The sequence below is a fragment of the Numida meleagris genome, chromosome 17, assembly GCF_002078875.1.
Source record: "Numida meleagris isolate 19003 breed g44 Domestic line chromosome 17, NumMel1.0, whole genome shotgun sequence".
NCBI lineage: Eukaryota > Metazoa > Chordata > Aves > Galliformes > Numididae > Numida > Numida meleagris.
This window is the reverse complement of record NC_034425.1, coordinates 4,913,641-4,933,902: the sequence shown is the minus strand read 5'-3', so window position 1 is coordinate 4,933,902 and position 20,262 is coordinate 4,913,641. Positions and strand designations below refer to the sequence as shown.

The following is a 20,262-nucleotide window of genomic DNA, read 5'->3' as shown; positions in this document are numbered from 1 at the left end:
GAATAGGAAACTGTTTTTTTATTTTTAAAGATGAAGCTGTTTTGTGGCGCTCTGATTTTTAATTATTCTAATCACTCGTGCTATTGTAATGGTTGGAATTAAAACAGCCTCGCTAAGTGCCGCGCCTCGGCGCTTAATCCTCCAAGAACCACGCGGAAAGGTTTTGCTGCCCCGCATGCCGCGCTGCTATCTCTGGCTCCCGCCTTCATTTTTGTCTTGTTTCGTTTTGTTTTGCTCCCCCTGCTCAGCAGCTCGCTGATGAGAAGACGTGCATGCAGTTCTCCATCCGTCGGCCCAAGCTGCCCTCCTCGGAGACGCACCCGGAGGAGAACGCGTACCGGCGCCTCGACGTGTCGGCATGGCTCGGCCACCTGAACCACTGCGGGCAGGTGGAGGAGGAGTACAAGCTGCAGAAGGTGAGGGGGGGGCTGCTGCTCTGTCCTGGCACGGGCAGAGTCTCCGGGTGGAAGCTGTGGTTTGCTTGCATGCTGGGGGCAAGCGATGATGGAGGGGATGAAGGTCGCTCGTGGAGTTTGGCTGGAGGTGTCGGTGGGACCAGAGAGCGCTGCCCGTGGGAGCCCAGCATCATCCCAAGGAGGCAGCGGGATGGGTAAACCAACGCGTCGGTGCTCTGCGTGGTGTGAGCAAATCAAAGAAAGAAAAATCGAGGTGACTGTATGAAAGAATGTGGGGCTTGCAGGGGAGCGCCGGGTCCGGGTCCTGAGAGAGGGGTTTGCAGTGAAATGCGGTGTCTCCAAGATTGGGGATTAAGCCGTGACATGAGAACGACACGTTAATCATAGAGCCTCTCCAGGGGGGGTTATTGACATTGAAATGAGCCCGATTTGTGTCTCGTCTGGGAATAGAAGGCCAGCACTTTCCCTCTAAACATGTGCAAATTGCAGGAGCTTGAATCAAGGCGTCACTTGTCAGGAGAGAGCTGCAAAGCCACGGCAGCACAGTGGCGGGCAGTTCCTTGTTGCTGTTTTTGGGATTGCTAAAACTGAACCGGTCCTAATTTCTGTTCAGGCAGCCAAGGTCAGGGGATGGGCTCTGAGCACTGATGGAGCTGTGGGTATCCCTCCTCAGTGCAGGGGGTGGGACCAGATGCCCTTGAGGGTCCCTTCCAACTCGAGCTGCTCTGTGATTCTACGATTCTGCTCCTTCCAGGCCATTTTCTTCGGCGGGATCGATATGTCCATCCGCGGGGAGGTGTGGCCCTTCCTGCTGCGCTACTACAGCTACGAGTCCACCTCTGAGGAGAGGGAGGCACTGAGGGTGCAGAAGAGGAAGGAGTACTTTGAGATCCAGGAGAAGAGGTAACAGAGCGGCCTCAGCCTTGGCTGCTCTGCTCTCCTTAGCTTCTCCATCCAGAGAGCTGCTGGGGGTGGAGGTGAGGGGGGCAGGGGTGCTCTCAGCACAGCCATCCTTACCAGAGAGCTCTGACATTCTCTCACCTGACTTCTGGAGCAGCTAGGGCCTGAAGTGCTCGGCTTAGCATGGTGAAGGTGAAAATGGGGCCTTAGGTTTCCTAATGAATATATCTGGATGTAAAAATTGGGAAGAAGAAGGTAGGTCTAATTCAAGGAAGTTACTGCTGCCAGAACTGTGCTTTGTAAACTGGTTGTGGGTAAATTTGAGCTCAAGAGAGACAGCAGTGTTATTAATTTGGAGTAAATGGCAGCAGGGCGGTGAGTTCTGGTGTGCCACCCGCAAGGAGCAGTGGAGAGCATCATCAGGGCTCCTGAAGCAGAGTTCATCACAGAACACACATCGTGTCACCCACTCAGAACCCAGGCAGCCCCTTCTGGTGACAGCTTTGGACAGAAGATGTGCTGTTCCAGACCGAGCTCTTGTCTGGTTTTCAACTGATGAGAAAACTCAGTATAGACACAGTTCTTCTTCTCAAAGCCAAAGCTGAAGTGAGGCTGTTTGTTCCTTGTGGCAGTCCTGTTCCTGTTGCCTCAGCGTTCTTGTGCTGCTGTTCAATTTTCAGGCTTTCCATGTCTCCAGATGAGCAGAAGGATTTCTGGCGCAAGGTGCAGTTCACAGTAGATAAGGACGTCGTGAGGACTGACCGCAGCAACCAGTTCTTTCGAGGGGAAAACAACCCCAATGTGGAAACAATGAGGTGACGTGTCTGATCTCAGTGTCCCAAACAGTGCCCTGCTGAGAGCGTGTAGAAAACTCTGGAACTCCCCCTGGCCCAGGCTGCCTCTGCTGCTGCCTTGGGAATACTGAAGAGCATCACACGGGATGGCTGTACCAGAGGATGCAAAAATAATCACTGCTTCCTCAGTGCTCTCACTGCGGCCATCCCCTAGCTTCCCTGCACATAGGCATAGAAGAGAGGAGAGCTTTCTGCAACTCTAAAGAGTGCTGCAGCGGGGTCATGGGCTGGTGCTTATGGCTGTGGTTCTGCTGATGGGGTGGAGAACCAGCCCCCAGAGTCAGCTTCGTGGCTGTGGGAGCTGTAAACGTGTTCCTAGGGAATGGCTGGGGTAGGAGGGAAGGGCAGCGCCCTCCACTTTTCACCTCTCCCCTTGAACGTCTTCTGCAGGAGGATCTTGCTGAACTATGCAGTGTTTAACCCAGCCATCGGGTATTCCCAAGGCATGTCCGACCTGGTCGCCCCGATCCTGGCAGAGGTCCTGGATGAGTCGGATACTTTCTGGTGCTTTGTGGGACTGATGCAGAACACCATCTTCATCAGCTCACCCCGGGACGACGATATGGAGAAACAGCTGGTGAGGCAGAGGGCTGAGCTCGGTTTGGTCCCGTCTGTTAACTTCTCCCTTCCTCATTCAAACTGGAGGAATGACTTAAAGCTGTTAACTGGGCTGTGGGGAATCACACGCCAAAGCCACAAGGCACCTAATGGATAAAATGAATCTCAGGTGATTGAGGCACTCCGGGGGCAATTATAGGTAATAAATTGTCAGAGTCGAGTTGCCTTGGCTGTGCTGAAGGTTGCTGATTCAAGGAATCTTTCGTGGTCATCTTTTATTTAGGATTCTGCTGCCTTTTTCTCTGCTCTTCTCTCAGGCAGAGGAGACTCACTCATTTGTTTCTGTCCTGATTTGGGGGCATTTGGTATGAATGAGGCGTAGCAGTGGATCTGCAGCCATCTGTATGGGCTCTTTTGGAGGTTTTAACATTTATAATGGATGTTTTTTTAATGACACCCAAATGAAAAGCCTTTCCTATCAGGCAGAATTACTTAAAATAAAGTGACCTTGCTTTAAAATGGGAACTTTTTAGATCTTAACATGAATGTCAGTTGTTTGCTGGACAAAATCCTGGGAAATACATTTTAAACCTGAACGCTCCTGCCCGGGTCGTGATGGCACCGATGTAAAATGGTAAATTTGTGGTGGAAACCTGGTGGGGTGCTGCAGGTGAGGTGCAATTTGTTATCGCACGGACCTATGCTCTGCAGTGTGCCCGTAGCATCAGGCTTCCTAAAATCACACATTGCTCAGCCCCCGCTGAAATGAAATACTGTAGATAGCCACGTCCTGTCTGTTCACAAGGGCTGCGTGCTGCTTTGCCCAGCCCGACTCTCCCCGTGTTTCTTTTCACAACCTAGCAGTCATGGGATTTTCTTTTCACCCTCTGTCCTTCCCCGTGGAACAGCTGCAGTGGCGTGGGGTGCTCCTGGCTGAACGTGAGGAGCTGCCTCTGAGCCGGGGCTGCGAGCTGGGGCTCCGTGTGGGAGGGCAAAGCCAAGGCCAGCACTGATGAGCCTGGCTTGTGCTGGGGACATGAGGGGCTGGGGGGGCTCTGGGAGCACAGGCAGTGGCTCAGCCAAGAGCATCTCTTGCAGATGTACCTGCGGGAGCTGCTGCGGCTCATGCACCCGCGCTTCTACCAGCACCTTTCTGCCCTGGGAGAGGACGGCCTGCAGATGCTCTTCTGTCACCGCTGGATCCTCCTCTGTTTTAAACGGGAGTTCCCCGACGCCGAGGCTCTGCGCATGTGGGAAGCGTGCTGGGCTCACTACCAGGTAGGGGTCCACGTGGCATGCGAGGTGGCAGCGTGTGCTTCACTGAGCCCTCACCTCAGCAGGCTGCGGGGTCCTTAAGGGCTCTTCGTGGCAGAGTATCCAAAATAAGTCACACTGCAGGCATTCCTCCTCCCACAGCGCTCTCTTAGCTGAGACGATGACAGCATGTTTTTGTCTTTGCTGCGTTCTGCTTTGATTTGCTGGGGCTAACCTTGAAAGAAACGGGAAGTGATACAAACTGCACGTGGAGTTGCCTGGTGAAAGAACTAGGGAGCTGCCTGAGCTACTTTACTGCTCACAAACAGATTGGCTTGGCAGGTCTCTGCTTCAGTTTGTTTGCTAAAGTGCAGGTTCCCCAAGTAATCTGAACACTTGCAGCACTGATACTTGAAAAGTCTGTTTCACAAGCTCGTGTTCCTTGTGGGCATCTTCCAGCAGTTGTCCCTGTGAGATGTTGTGGGGAGTCTGAGAGTAGATACATCCACAGCTGTAGGTGTTTCGGGTCTGTAGCTACCAAAGGGCTTTGCCTGCAGAGCAAAAGGATGGATGCTGCTCCCCAACTTGGGGATGTCTGTGCTTTTCAGAAAGTGCTGACCTTCCATTCTGAGGTTCAGACTCCCCTTTAACAGCTGGCCAATGTCTTCCCAGAGTCACTAGTCTGCTTTGAAAGCTGTGGTCCAAACCACGCTCCCACACTTTAAAGGCGAGAGACTTTGACTCAGCTGTGATTCAGAATCCACAACAACTCCTCTGAGCAGCACCAGGCAGAACTGGAAGGAGCAACAAATCTCTGCTCGGGACATGCTTGTGGAGGGTGGGGAGCCAGAGCTCAGCCTCCACCTGCTGTAACCCAGCCCGTGTTCTCCTTGCAGACAGACTACTTCCACCTCTTCATCTGCGTGGCCATCGTGGTGATTTACGGGGATGACGTCATTGAACAACAGCTGGCCACCGATCAGATGCTGCTGCATTTCGGCAACCTGGCTATGCACATGAACGGAGAACTCGTACTCAGGAAGGTAAATGGCTGCGTGCTGAGGTGGGCTCTCAGGCCCACGAGATGAGTCGGAGCGTGGTGAAAACCAGGGACTGGTGCTTCATCTTCCGCACCTCCTGTAACCCCCACTTGTCTGCAGCCTGGAAGAACGGGGTGCTGCTGCTGGGATGTGCCAGCAGGCAGCAGCACCAAGCCCAGGCTGCAGGGCAGATGTAGGTGCTGCGGTGCTGAGGGGCAGGAATCCTGTGCTGAGAGCAGCTCCTGCTAAATTAACCAGCTGGCGATGCCTCCAGGCCCCGTTTAACCTCCAGCTGGCTGTTCAGGAGGGGTGCCCCAAGTTTTGACTCCTCTCGCAGAGCTGAGCAGGGCCCGCTGGCGACCCCGGCGCTTTGTATCCACACCCTGGCACGAGGGAATGACTTTGTCTCTCTCCCCTCTAGGCGAGGAGCCTGCTCTATCAGTTCCACCTGCTGCCCCGCATCCCCTGCAGCCTGCACGACCTGTGCCAGCTCTGCGGGACGGGGATGTGGGACAGCGGCTTCATCCCCGCGGTGGAATGCTCCGGCCACCACCCCGCGGCCGAGGGCTGCCCCTACGGGGGCCTGGCAGAGGAATCTTCTCCCAAGCCGGGAGGCGAAGGCAGGAGAGGCACGAAAACGCGCGACGTCTTCAATTTCCGAAAATAGCTGGAGAGGAACAGGGCGCGGCGGAGGAAGAGGGAAGGGCAGGAAGGATGTGCAAAGGAAAAATGTGGAGGACAGAAATGGAGGGGTGGCTTGTCAAGGCTCCGGAAAGGACTGGAAGGTGGAGAATGGAAGAGGGATGGAGTCTGGCTGCAGGAGAATGCCACCGCACAAGCGGGGGAACCGGAGCGAAACGCACCCAACCGGGAGCAGAGTTTGCACGTGCTTGGATTTGATTTTCTTAGGAACACGAAGTGTTTCTAGATCTTAACAAGGACTTTTTTACTCTGCCTCTGGGATTGGACTGGTTAGGAACCAGAAGTTGTTCCTTGCTGATGAGAGCCGAGTGCCCCCAGCAGCGTGTGTGGCTGGGGGGGGCAGGGCCCTGCAGCATCCCCGCACCCCGAGCACGCATGAATCAACCAGAACAATGCCGCTCAGTGGCTTCTCTTTAAAGCCACGACCATCATTTTAATTATAATCTGCCAAAAATAAACCTGCAGACTGTTGGGACTGCAGGGAACGTATCTGCTTTGTTGGCGAGGAAGAGCTGGTCACCTGAAGGCCGTCTCTCGCTCTCTCTGTTTTTACATGGCGTGCCTGCTGGCATGGTTCTTCTCCTTTTGTACAGAGAGCGTGCAGCCACGGGTCTCAGAGCACTGCTTTCTGTAGTCAGGGTATTTCATAGACACCTTTTGGAGTTTACTTCTTTGTGATATTACAGCAAAGCTGCTGCTTTATGCTGCCAGCCACAGACTTTAGACCCTTGTTTATGGAATTCTGTTGTTTCCAGTGTATTTCCCAGTGTGTTCCCTTTGGCTCTTCCCAATGACTGAATATTTTCTGTCCTTATCTGTTTTTGCCATAGGCACGTGGGGCGGACCCAGCACTTCTCAGCTGGTGCCACTGGTACACACTCCTCCCCATCCTGAAAGGAAAACAAAACTTGGTTTGTTGCAGTTGTTTTTGCTGAGCTGTCTTTGGTAAACGTTTCCCTTGAAGTATTCTTGGAAGGACAGCATGTTTCCACTGCTGCCTTCTATCAAATCTGCCAACTGGAAGCGGCGCTGGGGCCTTGGGTGCAGCCGTGTTGCCAAATACGAAACGTCCTTACCAAATTTGCTGGCAGCCAAAGGTGCATCCTGAGCCAAAGCTCGTGCCAAGCGGAGCCTGGGGAAAGCCTCCTCAGGAACGGACACGGAGGTGGGTGGCAGAGGGCTGTGCTGGCTTCACTGCTTCCTTCTGCCCAGCTCTGTGGCGGCACTGAGCCTGGCAGGGAGGTTGGTGCGGAGCACGGTGCTGTGCTGAGACCCACCGAGCGCGTGCTGCTTCCCCAGGGGGAGAAGTCCTGGCCCCAGGCTGCACCTCGAGGCCCCCGCAGTGCCCATGGGGCAGCTGCAGAGGGTCCAGCACTGCTCCTGCTGCAGCAAGTAGGGGACAGTGGGAAGAGATGAAGTCGATCATTTCTGGCATTATGTTTTCCGCCATTGCAATGGCGTTCGGCGATGCGGAAATCACTCAGGATTTGTTTGGGGACAGACCGCGCTGCGCTTCTCCCACACATGGCACGGCCCGAAGCAGCAGCACGGTCCAACCCTGCCTGCTGCCACCCCACGTCCCGCGGCTCAATTCAGACCCCTGCAGCGCGGTGGCCCCGGTGTTCGCTGCTGGTGCCTCTATTAAATTCACACTACGTGTCCGCAGACCTCTGTGCCGGCCTCATTCCCGTGTCGGAGGGCGCCGGGTCGCTGCAGTGCGGATGGTTCCTGTGTGCAGCTGCTGCTCGGGGGAGCGATGTGGTGTAAGCCCGTTGTGAGCTGCACTGCATGTTCCCCTTCCTCCTGCTCGCAGCTGCGTCGGGGTTGGGGCAGCAGGTTGGGGGCTGCAGGCGGCGTGCTGCAAACTGTGGGCACAGGAATGGCTGCGGCCACTGCTGAGCTGTCAGCGGGGCCGGGCAGGACCCGCACGCTCCGGGAGCTGCCTCATCACCCTCCGTGTCTCTCTGCTTGGCTCGTACACACAGCAGACGGGACGGCTGCGTCACACTCATCTCACGCCCCCAGTGCCAGCGCTGCGCCTTCCCACCGCTTTGTGACTGCTTTGTGCACCTTGTCCCCACAGCCTGCTCCCAGACCGGGCTGCTGGAAACCCAGAGGAAGCTCCTGAAATATTTTCACAGCCAATTTATTGCCAATTTTATTTCGGGCCAAGGGCTCCAACAGAATCCAAGTATCCAAAAGTCACCACGCTCCGAATGCAGTTCATTTCTTCCTCCAGCTCCTAGGGGCAGCTCTCTCTAAGGTCACGCTCATAAAGGGCTTTGAAAACAGTTCTGCTGCTAAGGTCCTTGCTCCCCTGCCCCGAACCTCTGCAGGTTGTGCCCCCTGCCCAGTGCAGCTCTGCAGCGCATCGGGTTCCTCCCAGCAGATGCAGGAGGTGGCATCTCTCCTTCCTCTTCTGTAGGTTTAAGTTTTCCAAGAAAAAATGTGGGCTCTTCTCAGTGCGCTCTTCCCAGGGCACTGCTCAGGCTCGTGGGAAGCCCCTGGTGCAGCTTGGCACAAGGATGGGTGGTGGAGGGATGGAGGGATGGATGGACAGACAGGTGGATGGATTGAGGGAGGGATGGAGGGAGGGATGGAGAGAGGAGTGGGGGGATGGAGCCAACGGCACAGCCATGTGCATCTCCTCTGCACTGTGCTCCCCAGACCAGACATCCCTGCCCACCTCTGTGGTTCTGGCATTTTGTTTTCCAACCCGTCATTGTCTGCAGGCTGTTCTCATTGAAACCGATGTTTCGCAGCTCACCTTTAAAACAAAGCCCCAGCTGGTCTCAAGGGAAGGGAATATCAAAGAGGTTTGTTTTTTTCCCGTTTCCCTTTGCAAGCCCAGCGGTGGTTTGTTCACGTGCTCGCATCCCTGCAAATAAATAAATAACCAGAGCCATGCCATGATGCAGTGGCACAAAAACCAGGAAAACAGAACAAAGCCGAATGAAGATGCCTCCTCCTGCTCAGCTCCCCAGGGCCATCCCTGGAACACGGGGTGCCAACAGCCAGGGCTGGGATCTGCTTCCAGCAGGGACCTGCTCCACCCCATGCCCACGTATGTTTTGCTGGACTCAGAGTTGTACCTCAGTGTATAACCACAGCTCTAATGAAGGTGCTTCTGAAGCAGAATTACCCAAGCCGCCGTCCTTGTGTGAGGTCTGGACACAGGAACATCGCCTTTGAGGAGCCAAATCCCTGCAACTAGGCTGGGTCCCGTGAGTAACCCAACCACATCAGGGGACCCCAAAAATCAGTGAGCACAAGGACAACGCCAGCTCGGGTGACGCACTAAGAAGGACCTGCTGTGACCCAGCCCTGTTGGTCATTTTGACTGGCTGCCGTCCTTTCCTTTATGGCAGAGGTGCTCCAGCACCCCCAGCCCCTGCGGGACCGTCCCACAGACGCACACCGAGCTCCTGCTGTGTGCGGCCGAGCAGCAGAGGGATGCAGAGGAGGAGCGGCCTCAATCTGTGCCCGGGATTTCTGGTTTGCTTTGGGTTGGGATTGTCTTTCAGGAACCGCAAACGAGTTGGGCCGCTTCTGCCTCTGTCTCTGCCTCTGCCTTGCCCAACCCCGCGGTGCCCAGGGCAGTGGCCGGGTGGCCAGAGCCACCTCGCAGCATGGAGCTGCCTTCCCTATGGGCTCAGGGGGTGCAGGGGGGGGGCTGCTGGAGTCCTGGGCTCACAGGGTCCTGCCTGCCTTTGTGGAGTGACTGCAAACCCTTCCGAGTGATCCTGGTCCCCAGCAGAGGAGGGTGAAGGCAGAGCCCTTAGGGGAGCACGGGCAGGGGTGGGCGGCCCACGGGTGGTCCCAGCAGCTGGGTCCTGTCCCAGGAACCCAATTCCCACACACTGCATGGGGGGCGGGTGAGGGAGGGCTTCCAGCGGTGACTGGAAACCTTGGAAACGGCCCAAACACCAGCTGGCCTTTGGGCCTTCTGCCAAGGGTAATAAATCTGCCCCGGGGGCTGCGCGGCTGCCAGCGGTGCCGGGCGGGCGCTGGCTGTGCCGATGGCTCTCAGGGGGGCTGGGGGATCTGCAGGGAGCGTGGCCCCATATTGTTTGGGGATGTGGCACCACTGGGGCCGAGCTGCAGAGAGAAGAGAGCTGACCCCACTGCGGGAGCACCACGCAGAGCAGAGCGCAGGCAGCGCTCCAGGCAGGGAGCTGGGCACGGCGAGCGGGGCGAGGAGCAGCTCCCCCAGCTGGAAAATCTCCTCGTTCCCTCCCGCAGGCACGTGGGAAGAGGGTCAGGCCCCACGCTGCAGCCGCCCGCATCAGGAGCTCACGGGCACAGCGACGGCTGCCCTTCGTCCCCCCATGTGTTCAGCCCTGTGCCTCCGTGGGCGGCGGGAGGAAAGGGTTAAGGAGCTGCCAGCGGGGATGAGGCGAGGGAATTCAGCTGCTGACGCAGGTAGGAGATCTGCAGGCGAAGCATCCCTGCTGCAGACCCAGCAGCAGCGTCACCACCGTGCTGCCAGCTCCCCCCGCACAGCGCACGGGGCTGCTCCGACCCCGGGGCTGCTGCTCCGCACCACGGGGCCCCGATTCCCAGTGCTGCCCAGGAGCCCAGGGAGGCAGAACCATGCAGGGGGGGCAGGGCACTCCCAGCCCTCACCTTGCTGCTCAACCCCACCTGGCACACGGGCACCGTGGCCCTATGGAAATGCCCAGGGCAGAGCCGTGCCCGCAGACCCCGGCAGGGCACTGCTGCGGGGCCGCACGCGCTGACCTTTCTGTTCTTGAAAAAATCCCTCGTCAGCAGCTCAGGCGATAAAAGGACTCTGAATGAGAACAGCTGAAATTGGTGGCATGGGAAGAAACGGGCGGCTGAGACGTGGTGCTGACAGGGATGTTCTCCTGCATGGCGTGGAATGGCTTGGCACAGCACGGCATGGCACAGCACGGCACGGCACGGCATTGCCATCGCGTGGGGGTGGCAGAGGGGTGACCTGCAGGCAGCAGGCAGCTTGCACGTGGCTCTGCTGAGCTGCTGCTGTCAGAGGACAGAGGCTGCTGTGGCACCGGGACATTGGCTCTGGGGCTCCAGAGAGCCGCACGAGCACGGGCTGCTCCCACCTTGCTACCCCCAGAGCCAGTTACCAAGCCAGGCCCTACGGAATACAATAGGATAATCGATGGCCCATTGTTGGCTGGGCTTAATTTAGCCGTTCAGGCGGGGAAGGAACAATGTGAGCGTACGTAAGCAGGAGAAAAGGCAGGAGATGAATCAGCCCCGAGCCCTCTGCGGTGCAGGGGCTGAGCGAGGCAGGCGGGCGGGCGGACGCATCCGCAGCAGCGCAGGTAATGGGGATGCACTTCGCTTTGTGCGATGCCAGCTCTAAAATGGCTGCGGTTGTGCTTGGTATCAAGCACCTGCACAGCCAGGAAGCCCCTCAAGCTGACCCGGGGCAGAGACGAAGCTCTGGGGGACGCAGCCTGAGAGGGGCAGCCCCATCTCCATGCCATGAGCTGGGCACCATCCCGGGGCAGCTCCCAGCCTGTGCCCAGCCTGACCCGAAAGGTCCCATACATGGCACTGTGGAGTGCCCCAGCACCCATCCTGCTCACATCCTGGCTCACAACCCACGTCCGTCCCGCTGCCCTGCTGCCCGCAGTGCCCACCCGGGGCCGGGGATCGCCCCGCTCGCTGTTTGCCTTCGCATTCCTGCAGGCTGGCTCACGCTGTGCCCCGGGCAGCGGCGGGCGGGTGGCACATTCGGGCTTTCCTGTCGGTTAGTCACTGCGCTCTGATCTGTTATCTGCTTTTCTCTGTTGTTCTCTCGGGGGCTCGCTGAGCATTTCAAGCCCTGCCAGTGAGGAAGTCCTTGGGAGCTGTCAGAGCAGGATCCCAAATGGATGAGTCCTCCCGCACCACCCCACAATCGCACGGACTCCTCTTTTGCTGTCTGGAGGTGGCGGTTGGGCCACATTTCCTCCCTACCTGCTGAGCTCCGGCCTTCAGCCTGTGCTACGGGGTCCTGCCCGGCTCTTCTCAGCCCAAACACCTGCACCAGGTTCACTGCATCGGGCCCTCAAGCTGAGAGCTGCTTCCCCGACTCAGCCCCTGCCCCAGCATCTCCCCCTTGAGACCCTTGGTGCCCGTGTGTGCCCTGGGATGGATTAGCAGCGTGGCCTCAGCCTGGATCTCATCTTGTGCATTCAGCCCCTGATAATGTCCTCGATTCCCACCTCAGCATCTGCAGCTCTCCCAGGCTGATCGCAGCCACAGGCACAGCAGCAGCGGGGCACAGCGACACGGCTCTGACTCCAGCCTCGCCCACACAGGACAGTGCTCCCCAGCACACACAGCACTATCCTGGGGCAGCCGGGCGCAGGCAGCTCTGCTGGACCCAGACCACCCCCGCTCTGGGGGGCCCCATCTCCAGGGGAGCACCCCGCACCCGGCCCCCAGCCCCACGCCCCACACACCCACGGCACGGAGCCAGCGCCCTCCCCATGGAGCCAGCGCCCTCCCCACGCCGCCTTTTATGGCCCTGCTGCAGCCGTGGCCCAAACATGGAAGCAGAGCTGGGAGCCGCCCCGGAGGCCCCCCCAGCCCCACCGAGCAGTACAGGGCCCACACCTGGAGCCTTGCTCTGACCACCCCCTGCCCCACGCAGCCCCAGCCCTCTCCCACACTGCCTGGTCTCTGCCTTTTGCTCCATCCTGTGCCCATCTCCTGGTGCATAGCATCACTTTGCACATCCCTGTCCCCCCTCAAAGCACGGGGCACAGCACAGTCTGCACCACGCCACGGTGCTGCTCACAGCACTGCACGTGAACAAGCTGTGAGCCGAGTCGGGGTGCTGGTACCTACGGCCCAGGTCCCCACCTCACCCTGGGATGCACGAGGAGAAAGGACAGCTGTCACCACCACCACCAGTGCCTGCCACTGGGGCAGGGCTGGGGGGACCCATCCGGAGGAAAGGGTGTGCCCCAGCAGCACAACGGGCGGGCGGCAGAAGTGAAACGGCCCCCATCAACCTCACAGCATCATCCCAAGGGCAGGGTGCTGCTTGCCACCCCCCCTGGGGACCCGGCAGGGTGTGAGCCCCAGCTCGCTGCGGGTCACCGCAGGAGGGGACGGTGTCACCACTGCAGCTCAGAGGATGTCACCTGGGGAAAAGCTGGGGCTGAGCTCCAGGGCTGCGTGCGGGCTGTGAAGTGTGAGCGAGGCCAGGCGGCCGTATTTCCTGGTGGAGGGCAGTAAATCCCCGTGGATGAGGACAGGGGCTGTTCTTTTAGTGACAAAGCTCCATCAATCAGCGCTGCCACCATCCGCACCCCACAGCCTCCTGCTGCCTGGCACAGCCCGGGTCAGCATCCTGCCCCGAAGCCCCCAGAGGGTGCAGGAGCACGGAGCGGCTCAGGGCGGTGCCACTGGGCATGGGGCTGCGAGGACCTTCCCCAACTTCTTCCTTCCATCTCAGTTCAGCCCCTGTGGCACAGTAACCAAACGGGTGCAGGGCTTCTGGGTGCACCAGGAGATGCTCACAGGGCTCCTTGCAGTGTGGTCACAGGTCACCTTCTGGAATGGGGCTTCCCAAGTCTGGAAAGCTCAGCAGGAAGAACAAAAATTCAGACAAATGTCTAAACAGCCCTTCTGCTTGGGGATCAGAGGAAGGGCCGGGGGCTCGGGGAGGTCCTGCAGCCCCAGAGCTGCAATAGGGGCTGATCCCTGATGCCGGCACGGTGACCCAGAAGGGAGAGCTCTAATCCAGCAGGGAAACGCAAGCAGCTCCTGCAGCTGGAATGCAGGGGAAGTTGTCCCCTCCCTGGCTACAAACAAGGCACATATTTTTGACAACAGCTCTGCACCTCTTTCCCTGGCCTGGGTGGAGCTCCCCGTTGCACCAAGTTCCCGTGTGAAAACCCGTGGTTAACCTAAGAATTGCACAGCTGGGCCTCAGGGCCGGGGCTGGAGCCGTTGGGGCACAGGTGACGCAGCAGTGACCGCAGTGTCCCCTTTGGATCCTTGGGCTCCCCAGGCCCTGCGGGGCCATCTCGGTGCACACAGGTGGTGCTGCGAGCTGGCCCCAGCCCCGGCCCCATCCCTGGCCCCAGTTCTTTCAGCCCCAGTGCAGCAAACCCACAAGTGCACTGCAGAGATTGCGGTGAGCGCACAGCTTGGAGCTGCCGCAGTCCTTGGGGCAGGGAAATGCCTCTGGGGTGAGAGGGCAGTGTGGGGCAGGGACTGTCCTGTGCCGGGGTGGCTGCAGAGCGCTGCACATGTCGGGGAGCTGAGCATCTCTCACGCTGCCCAAGAGGCAGCTGGAGCTCCCCGAACCTGCTCAGCATCCCCAGGGGAAACCAGACCGCGAGCAGCAGGCTAAAAATAGCTGCCCAGAGTGCTCAGCCGAGAGAAGGGGAAGTGAGAAGGGAGCGGGGCTGCAGCTTTCCATGGAGCAGCCCCACCCGGGCACGGGGTGGCCAAGCACAAGGAGGTGGTGGAAGGCGTTGGGCAGCAGTGAGCTGCAGTGCTCATAGAGCTGCTGCCAGAGCCTGGCATCGCCCTGTTTAACACACAGCCCTGCTGCGTGCAGCATGAGCCTGGGGGTTCTGCCCTGAAAGCACAGGTGGTCTCCCACCCCCGTGCAAACCTGTGGCCTTTCCAAGGGGTTTAGCGTGGCTCCTCTTGGGTTGAGCTGAACAGCTTTATGGAATCGAGCTCTCTAGTGAGAGCGTAATGCACAGAGGGCGGGTGGCGTGCCCGGTAAATCTTTCCAAAACCTATGCAAACACAAATACTTGGTGTAATCTGCTGAAGGGATAATGTGCTGGGGCAGTCGCTGGGCTGCTGAAGTCTCTCTGCGATCCAGCTCCGGCTACACGAGCAGAGGTGACGCTCGGCAAAGCAGAGCAGGGCGGAAGGAAGCTGGGAGGGAGGGAGCGAGGGAGGGAGGGAAGGCTGCAGGGAGCCGTGCTGCTGCCTCGGCTCAGGTGCAGGCAGGATAGAAACTGCCTGCCCGCAGCGCTGCCGCTCGCTTCCTGCCTCTGCTGCACAGGCAACGTGCATGCCGTAGCCCTGTGCATGCCCCAGCCCTGTGCATGCCCCAACCCTGCTGCTTGGGTGTGCAGCTGGGCCTGTTCAGCCCAGCCACGGGCTGATGGCATGAACTCTGGTGCACGCAGTCCCCGCGCCATGACAGGGATGCTGCTGGTGGGGCCCTGCCTGCACCTGCAGCTCCTGAAGGTGGCCCAGCCCAAACCAGTTAATTATTGCTGCTGTCTGTGGGCAATTACCTCCTGTGCTGCCCTTCCACCCTGCCCGGCCGCTGCCAGGGTGCCTCGTGGCAGCACCGGGCTGCAGCACACGCTCCTCAGCTGTGAGCTCAGTGAATAAATCAATCCGTCAGCTCACTGTGTGAGCAGCTCAGACTGCCTGGCTTGGCCTGGCTGCAGGGGCTAATCCTGCTCAGGGGGGATTTGCTGTGTGGGTGGGAGCTGGGGGGGTTTGTGCAGGAGACAAAGCCACTGGGGTGTCCTGCCCCATAGCTGGGGCTCAGCCCTGCTCCCCGGGGGTGGCACCGGAGCAGCACGGGGTGGGGTTGGTGCTGCTGATCCCGGTGCTGCTCCCTGCCAGCACGGCCCGAGCTCGCTCTGCAGCCACATGGGGTGGAGCAATCAGGTTCTGCTGCATGCGGCCGTTCCAGCAGCACCCATTATTGCTGAGGCTTAGGCTGGTGGTTTATTTCCCTAGGATGGTTTGGGGACTGGTTTTCCCTGTGTTTAGTGCTCTCTTCAAGACGACGCTTCTAAAGGAAACCCCAGGTAGAGCGGGTCCAATCCTCTTTGCCTTCAGTAACTAAAAGGTCAAAAGGCTGCTCTAGATTTTAAAACCAACATCCTGCTCGGGAAAGCTTCTCCCTCCTGCCCACGATCCGAAGCTGCAGCCCACGTGCTCAGCTGAGAGCTGTGTCCACCTGCAGGGCCCTTATCCGGCCATCAGACCGCAGCACCAACCCCTGCACCTGGCCACGGCTTGGCACGTCCAGATTTTGTTTGTAGATGGGGATCTCAGGCTGCCTTCCTCGAAAGGGAGAAGGACCCCGCAGGTATGCGCTTTGACTCACTGCTCCGAGTCGTTTGGTGGTTTTGTTCATTAAGAAGCAGGCTCAGAGGCCTGGCTTCTCCTTGCTGGGGGGGTGTGGGTGTCTGCCTGCAGCTGTCTGGCCTTGCTGCTTTGGTGTGAACGGAGCTGCAGCTTCTCAGCCTGCTCCAAAGGGAGAGGGACTTTCTCGTTCTCCCCCTCGAGGGTCCCTTGGGGATGGAGCGCCCTGAAGCACGGGGAAGGCACAGAGTGCAGTGCAGTCCCAGTGCCTCTGCTGATGGCAAAGCAGTGCCCCCAAAGCAGCACCTCAGTCCTCACGGGTGGAAGTTTTCGGGATTCCATGAATGGGGACGATGGGAGAAGCTCACACAGATTGCTCCGGTCCTTCTCCAACTTGGAGCAGCTCCGCTCGCTGACAGCAGCAGACCACAGCCCCGGTGGCAGAAACATGCGTAGACCCATTTCTCAAGGAGAAAAGCCCATAATTATACTCAGCTGCCAAGGAGCAGCATCAGCTGAAGTGATAAGAGGCAGAAGAGAGCTCAGCCCTCTCCAGGGACGCTCAAGGAGCCTAGAGGAGCCACGGAGGAGGTGCAGGATGAAGCTGATGGTGCTGCACCACCTCCCCCAACCCCACAGCTGCCCCTCTCCATCTGTGGGGCAGAGGGATGCCCTCGGGGATGCTTCAGTCGGTGCCCACTGGTGTGTGCTGGGCGCTTCAGGGCTGGGGGCTGTCCTGGGCTGGGGGATGCAGGGCAGTGGGATCGGCTCAGGTCAGTGCTGAGCTCTGCACAGTGGCTGTGCCTCCCTCCTCTGCGCTGCTCCCAGCTTCCCTGGCTCTAAGAAGATTAAGGGCAGATGGTCTCAGGCTCCCTCGCCAGCACCCATGTGTGAGGCTGGGGGTGAGGGCACAGCAGAAGGGCTCTGGGGAAGGGGAGGGGGTTCCCATGCAAGCCCCCAGGGGACAGATTCTCCTGGGAATCCACTGCTCAGAGCTGCCCTCCCCACTGGTGCCATGGGCATTTCAGGCCTGGTGTGGCAGAGGAGGGGGGGGAGCTGCAGGGCTGCTCGGCCTGGGGAGCACAGAGGTGGGGGGGCTGGCAGAACAGGGTGGGCAGGGACCCCCAGGATGGAAGTAGCAAATCTGTGGTGCTTCCCGATGGCTGCTCGGGACCTGCAGGTGCTGGGTGCTCCGTGCTTTGATTTTCTTCCTGCAGCAGGGTCTGAAAATAGATTCACATGTTCCATGTTCCCGCAAAGAGTTTGTTGCAAAGGGGGTTTGCTGCTTCAGAAAGCCTGTGGTGCTGGAGCAGGCATGCACCACTTCAGCTGCAGCAGCAAAGGCAGTGGGGATGCTCCAGGGGTTTTCAGCACAAATTTGGAGCAGGTTCCAGCCCCGGTTGCAGCTGGGTTGGCTCTTCCCTCACTGTTCTGAAGCAGCCCTGGCCAGCAATAGCCAAGCACTCAGCACCAGCACAGGGTTTGAACTGCAAGGCAAAGGGGCAGCTTGTATTTAGAAGGAGACGATAATTGCAAGTCAGATTTGCTTGTTCAATACTCTATTGACAGATTTGCCTTGGCAACCTGGAACAGGGTTTCATTGTGTGCATCTTACCTCATGGCATCCTATTGATTGTTGGTTGGGTGCTTTTTATTTTTTTCCCCGAGCCTACCTATTCCTCCTTCCCTTGTCTTTCTCCAGCACGCTGTTGACCCCAGCGAGGGCTGTATTAGAGCCCAGTGTTCAGAGTGGTCACAGCTCCAAACGTGAGCCAGGCCTGACAAAAGCAGAAGGGCAGACCCAGAGCCCAGCTGGGCAGGTAGGAATGAATGGGGCCGGTGCCCTCCCCCTCCCTCCAAGGACACAGTGATGCAAGAGAGTTGCAAAGTCCATGCCTGGCCGCCCGCAGGAGCGGCCTTGAAGGAAACGCTACAACTATTAATGAATTAACTTTGTTATTATTTGGTGCTCCTGGCCAGTTGGGGCTGCGGGAGGTACCGCTGGAAAAGCCCAGAGCCCAAACCTCAGCCTTGGAGCCTTCTTGGCGGAATTAGAGGATTGCAGCTGGAAACGAATTGCCGGTTTGAATTGCTAATAATGATATAGACTAATGAGCAACATCAGAAATGATGGCATGTGTAATCAGCGCCGCCTGATAGCAAACATACAGCAGGGCTGCGGGAGCTACTGGCACAGGGGGAGAGGGGGAAGAGAGCACGGCGTGTTTTGGACAGGCAGAGCTCAGCCCCAAGCGAGGCGCTGCTGCGGAGCTGGCTCTGTCTCCGGGGTAAGAAGTTTGTAACTAATGATGAAAAGAATAAGCCCGGACAGATATCAGCTCTGAGTAGTAGGAGAGAAGACGGGCAGCTAATATTTGAGGGGAAATTGCCTCGGTGTGCTTCCTAGCACCTGCAGGAAACCCATCTGGCTCGGGCTGTTTGGGGTTTGTCTTACAGCTGCACCTGGGCAGCTCCCACCGAGGGCTGCCACCAAGAAACCCAAATTCTCACACAAGTGTGGCCGAGGGGAAAAAAACCCATCCCCAGAATGTCCAACTGCACCATGTCCCTGCCTTGTAAGCAGTCAAATAATGGACAAATGCATGGTACTAAAGCAGCGTTCTCTGGGGCTCTAAAAGGCAGCAGCTGGCTCCCATCCCTTTGGGTTGGGGACCCTCTTTCTGTCCTCATCCCTGTGACACGTCCCTGCCAGCAGAGAAGAGGCAGCAGTTAGAAACATCTCCTGCTTCCTTTAGTTAGGATATTTCACGTGCTTCCTATCAGGTGTCCCCTTTCGAACCGACAAAGGGAAAGCTGTACCAGCTGGTGAACCGCTGCTGCCTGAGCAAGGTAAGAGAAAGAAAATCACCACCATTACAATCATCCCTGCAAATCGTGTGCAATCAGCCCGCTAACAGAGAGCAGCCGAACATCCTGCAGACAGCTCCGACACGGGAGCTGGTGCTGAGCTGCAGGAGCTGTGAACTGCACCGCGATTAAAGCGCTTTTCCCGACACTGTTTAGCGTTGCTTTCACCTTTTCCCAATTCCCTCGACCACTTCTCCTCCCGGGGCAGGTTCTACAGCCGTGTAAGGGCGATCCGCTCACCCCTTTCAGAGCACGCACACGTTCCATCCCCGCGTGCCCGCAGCCGGCGCTGCCCGCCCCGTCCCGCTGCCGTCGGGGGATGCGGAGCTGTCCCAATGCCGCAGCGCAGCGCTCGGGGCGGCCCCGCGGCCTCCGCTCGTTTCGCCGTTTGCCCGAACCGAGGGGAAATTGCACCAAATCGCGCTCGCTTCCCGAGCGTTTCAGTGTTATTGCGAGCATTAGCGGTTTGTGCTCGGCTTGTCTCCTCTGGCAACAGGAGAAGCTTGAAATGTCAAAGGGGAGGGTTAACAAACTCCGCCGGCATAAATTTCAATGAATATATGTTTCTTAGGAAAACCGCTAAGTTAAAAAAAAAAATTAAATCTTCCTGTCTGTGCTTTCTTTCGGCTGCTGTTCACAATGGATAATAATTCTTACATTAAGCCCCTTCGGCCCTCCAGGGAAATCAAAATTGTAATATCAGTTTGCTTTTTATTGGCTCGGCTCTACGATCTCAGCGGCTGCGTCTTTGTTATGGTCCCCGGCGCGGTGACATTCAGCGCTGCCTGCGCCGTGCCCCGCACCCCCGGGCCGGGCCGGGCCCCGAAGGCCGCCGGCTGCTGCCAACGGGGGGAGGGGGGGCGGCACGGAGAGCCCGGGGGGCACGGGGACCCCCTCGGGGCGCAGCCGGACTTTTGGCAGCGGAGCCGCTCCGGAGCCGTTCGGGCTCGGCCCCTCCGGATTGAAGTTACCGGGAACCGCGCGGGCAGAGCGGGCACGGGGCGGCGGGACGCGGACCACGGTCCCGGGGGCGCGGAGCGAGGGGGGAAGGCGGAGAGCGCGGCCCTGGGCCGCCCGGAGAAGCCCCACGCGTGCCACGTCCCGCAGCCGCCAGGCCCGGCCCGCTCCTCCTGCCCGGGGGAGGTCACGTCCCACTCCCGCACCGCCGCGGCTCCCACCGCACACCGGGCGGGGAGGGGCCGGGATCGCCGCCCCGCGGCACGGCCACGCGTGGGCCCGACCGCCTCGCGTGGAGGGAGCCCCGCGCTGCCCTCCATCCGCTCACGCGAGCGGCGAGAGCACGCAGCGCCCAGCGGGAGCCCCGCACGCCGCCGCCGGTTGCGGCTTCCGGCACCGGGCGAGGGGAACGCGCCGCCGGACCCGGGGTCACCCCGCAACGCCGAAGGGAGAGGCGGGGGACCGCCGGGTGCCCCCGGCCGCAGGGAGCAGCACAGCGCGAATTTGTCCGCTGTGGGGCGGGACCACGGGAGGAAGAGGCGGCGGGCCCGTGCAGCGCGGGGCAGCCCACGGCAGCGCGGAGCCTTCCCTGGGGCTCGCCCCCCCCCAACCCCACGCGTGGGCCCCGCGCATCCACGGGGCGGCTTCTGC

General features: G+C 59.1%; 1 protein-coding gene across 9 annotated transcripts in view; it reads left to right on the top strand.

Moving 5' to 3' along the window:
• TBC1D16 (TBC1 domain family member 16) overlaps positions 1 to 7,391 on the top strand; it is a 25,548-nt gene extending 18,157 nt beyond the window's left edge. For 6 of the 9 annotated variants that reach the window (XM_021415084.1, XM_021415081.1, XM_021415075.1 and 3 more), the window contains 7 exons: positions 249 to 416; positions 1,171 to 1,319; positions 1,997 to 2,131; positions 2,561 to 2,747; positions 3,827 to 4,006; positions 4,879 to 5,025; positions 5,444 to 7,391. In XM_021415084.1, coding sequence (XP_021270759.1) covers positions 249 to 416; positions 1,171 to 1,319; positions 1,997 to 2,131; positions 2,561 to 2,747; positions 3,827 to 4,006; positions 4,879 to 5,025; positions 5,444 to 5,689 — 1,212 coding nt within the window. In that variant the 3' untranslated portion in view covers positions 5,690 to 7,391. The remainder of the gene's footprint in view (positions 1 to 248; positions 417 to 1,170; positions 1,320 to 1,996; positions 2,132 to 2,560; positions 2,748 to 3,826; positions 4,007 to 4,878; positions 5,026 to 5,443) is intronic. The other 3 variants (XM_021415083.1, XM_021415080.1, XM_021415076.1) reach the window with 2 other exon arrangements.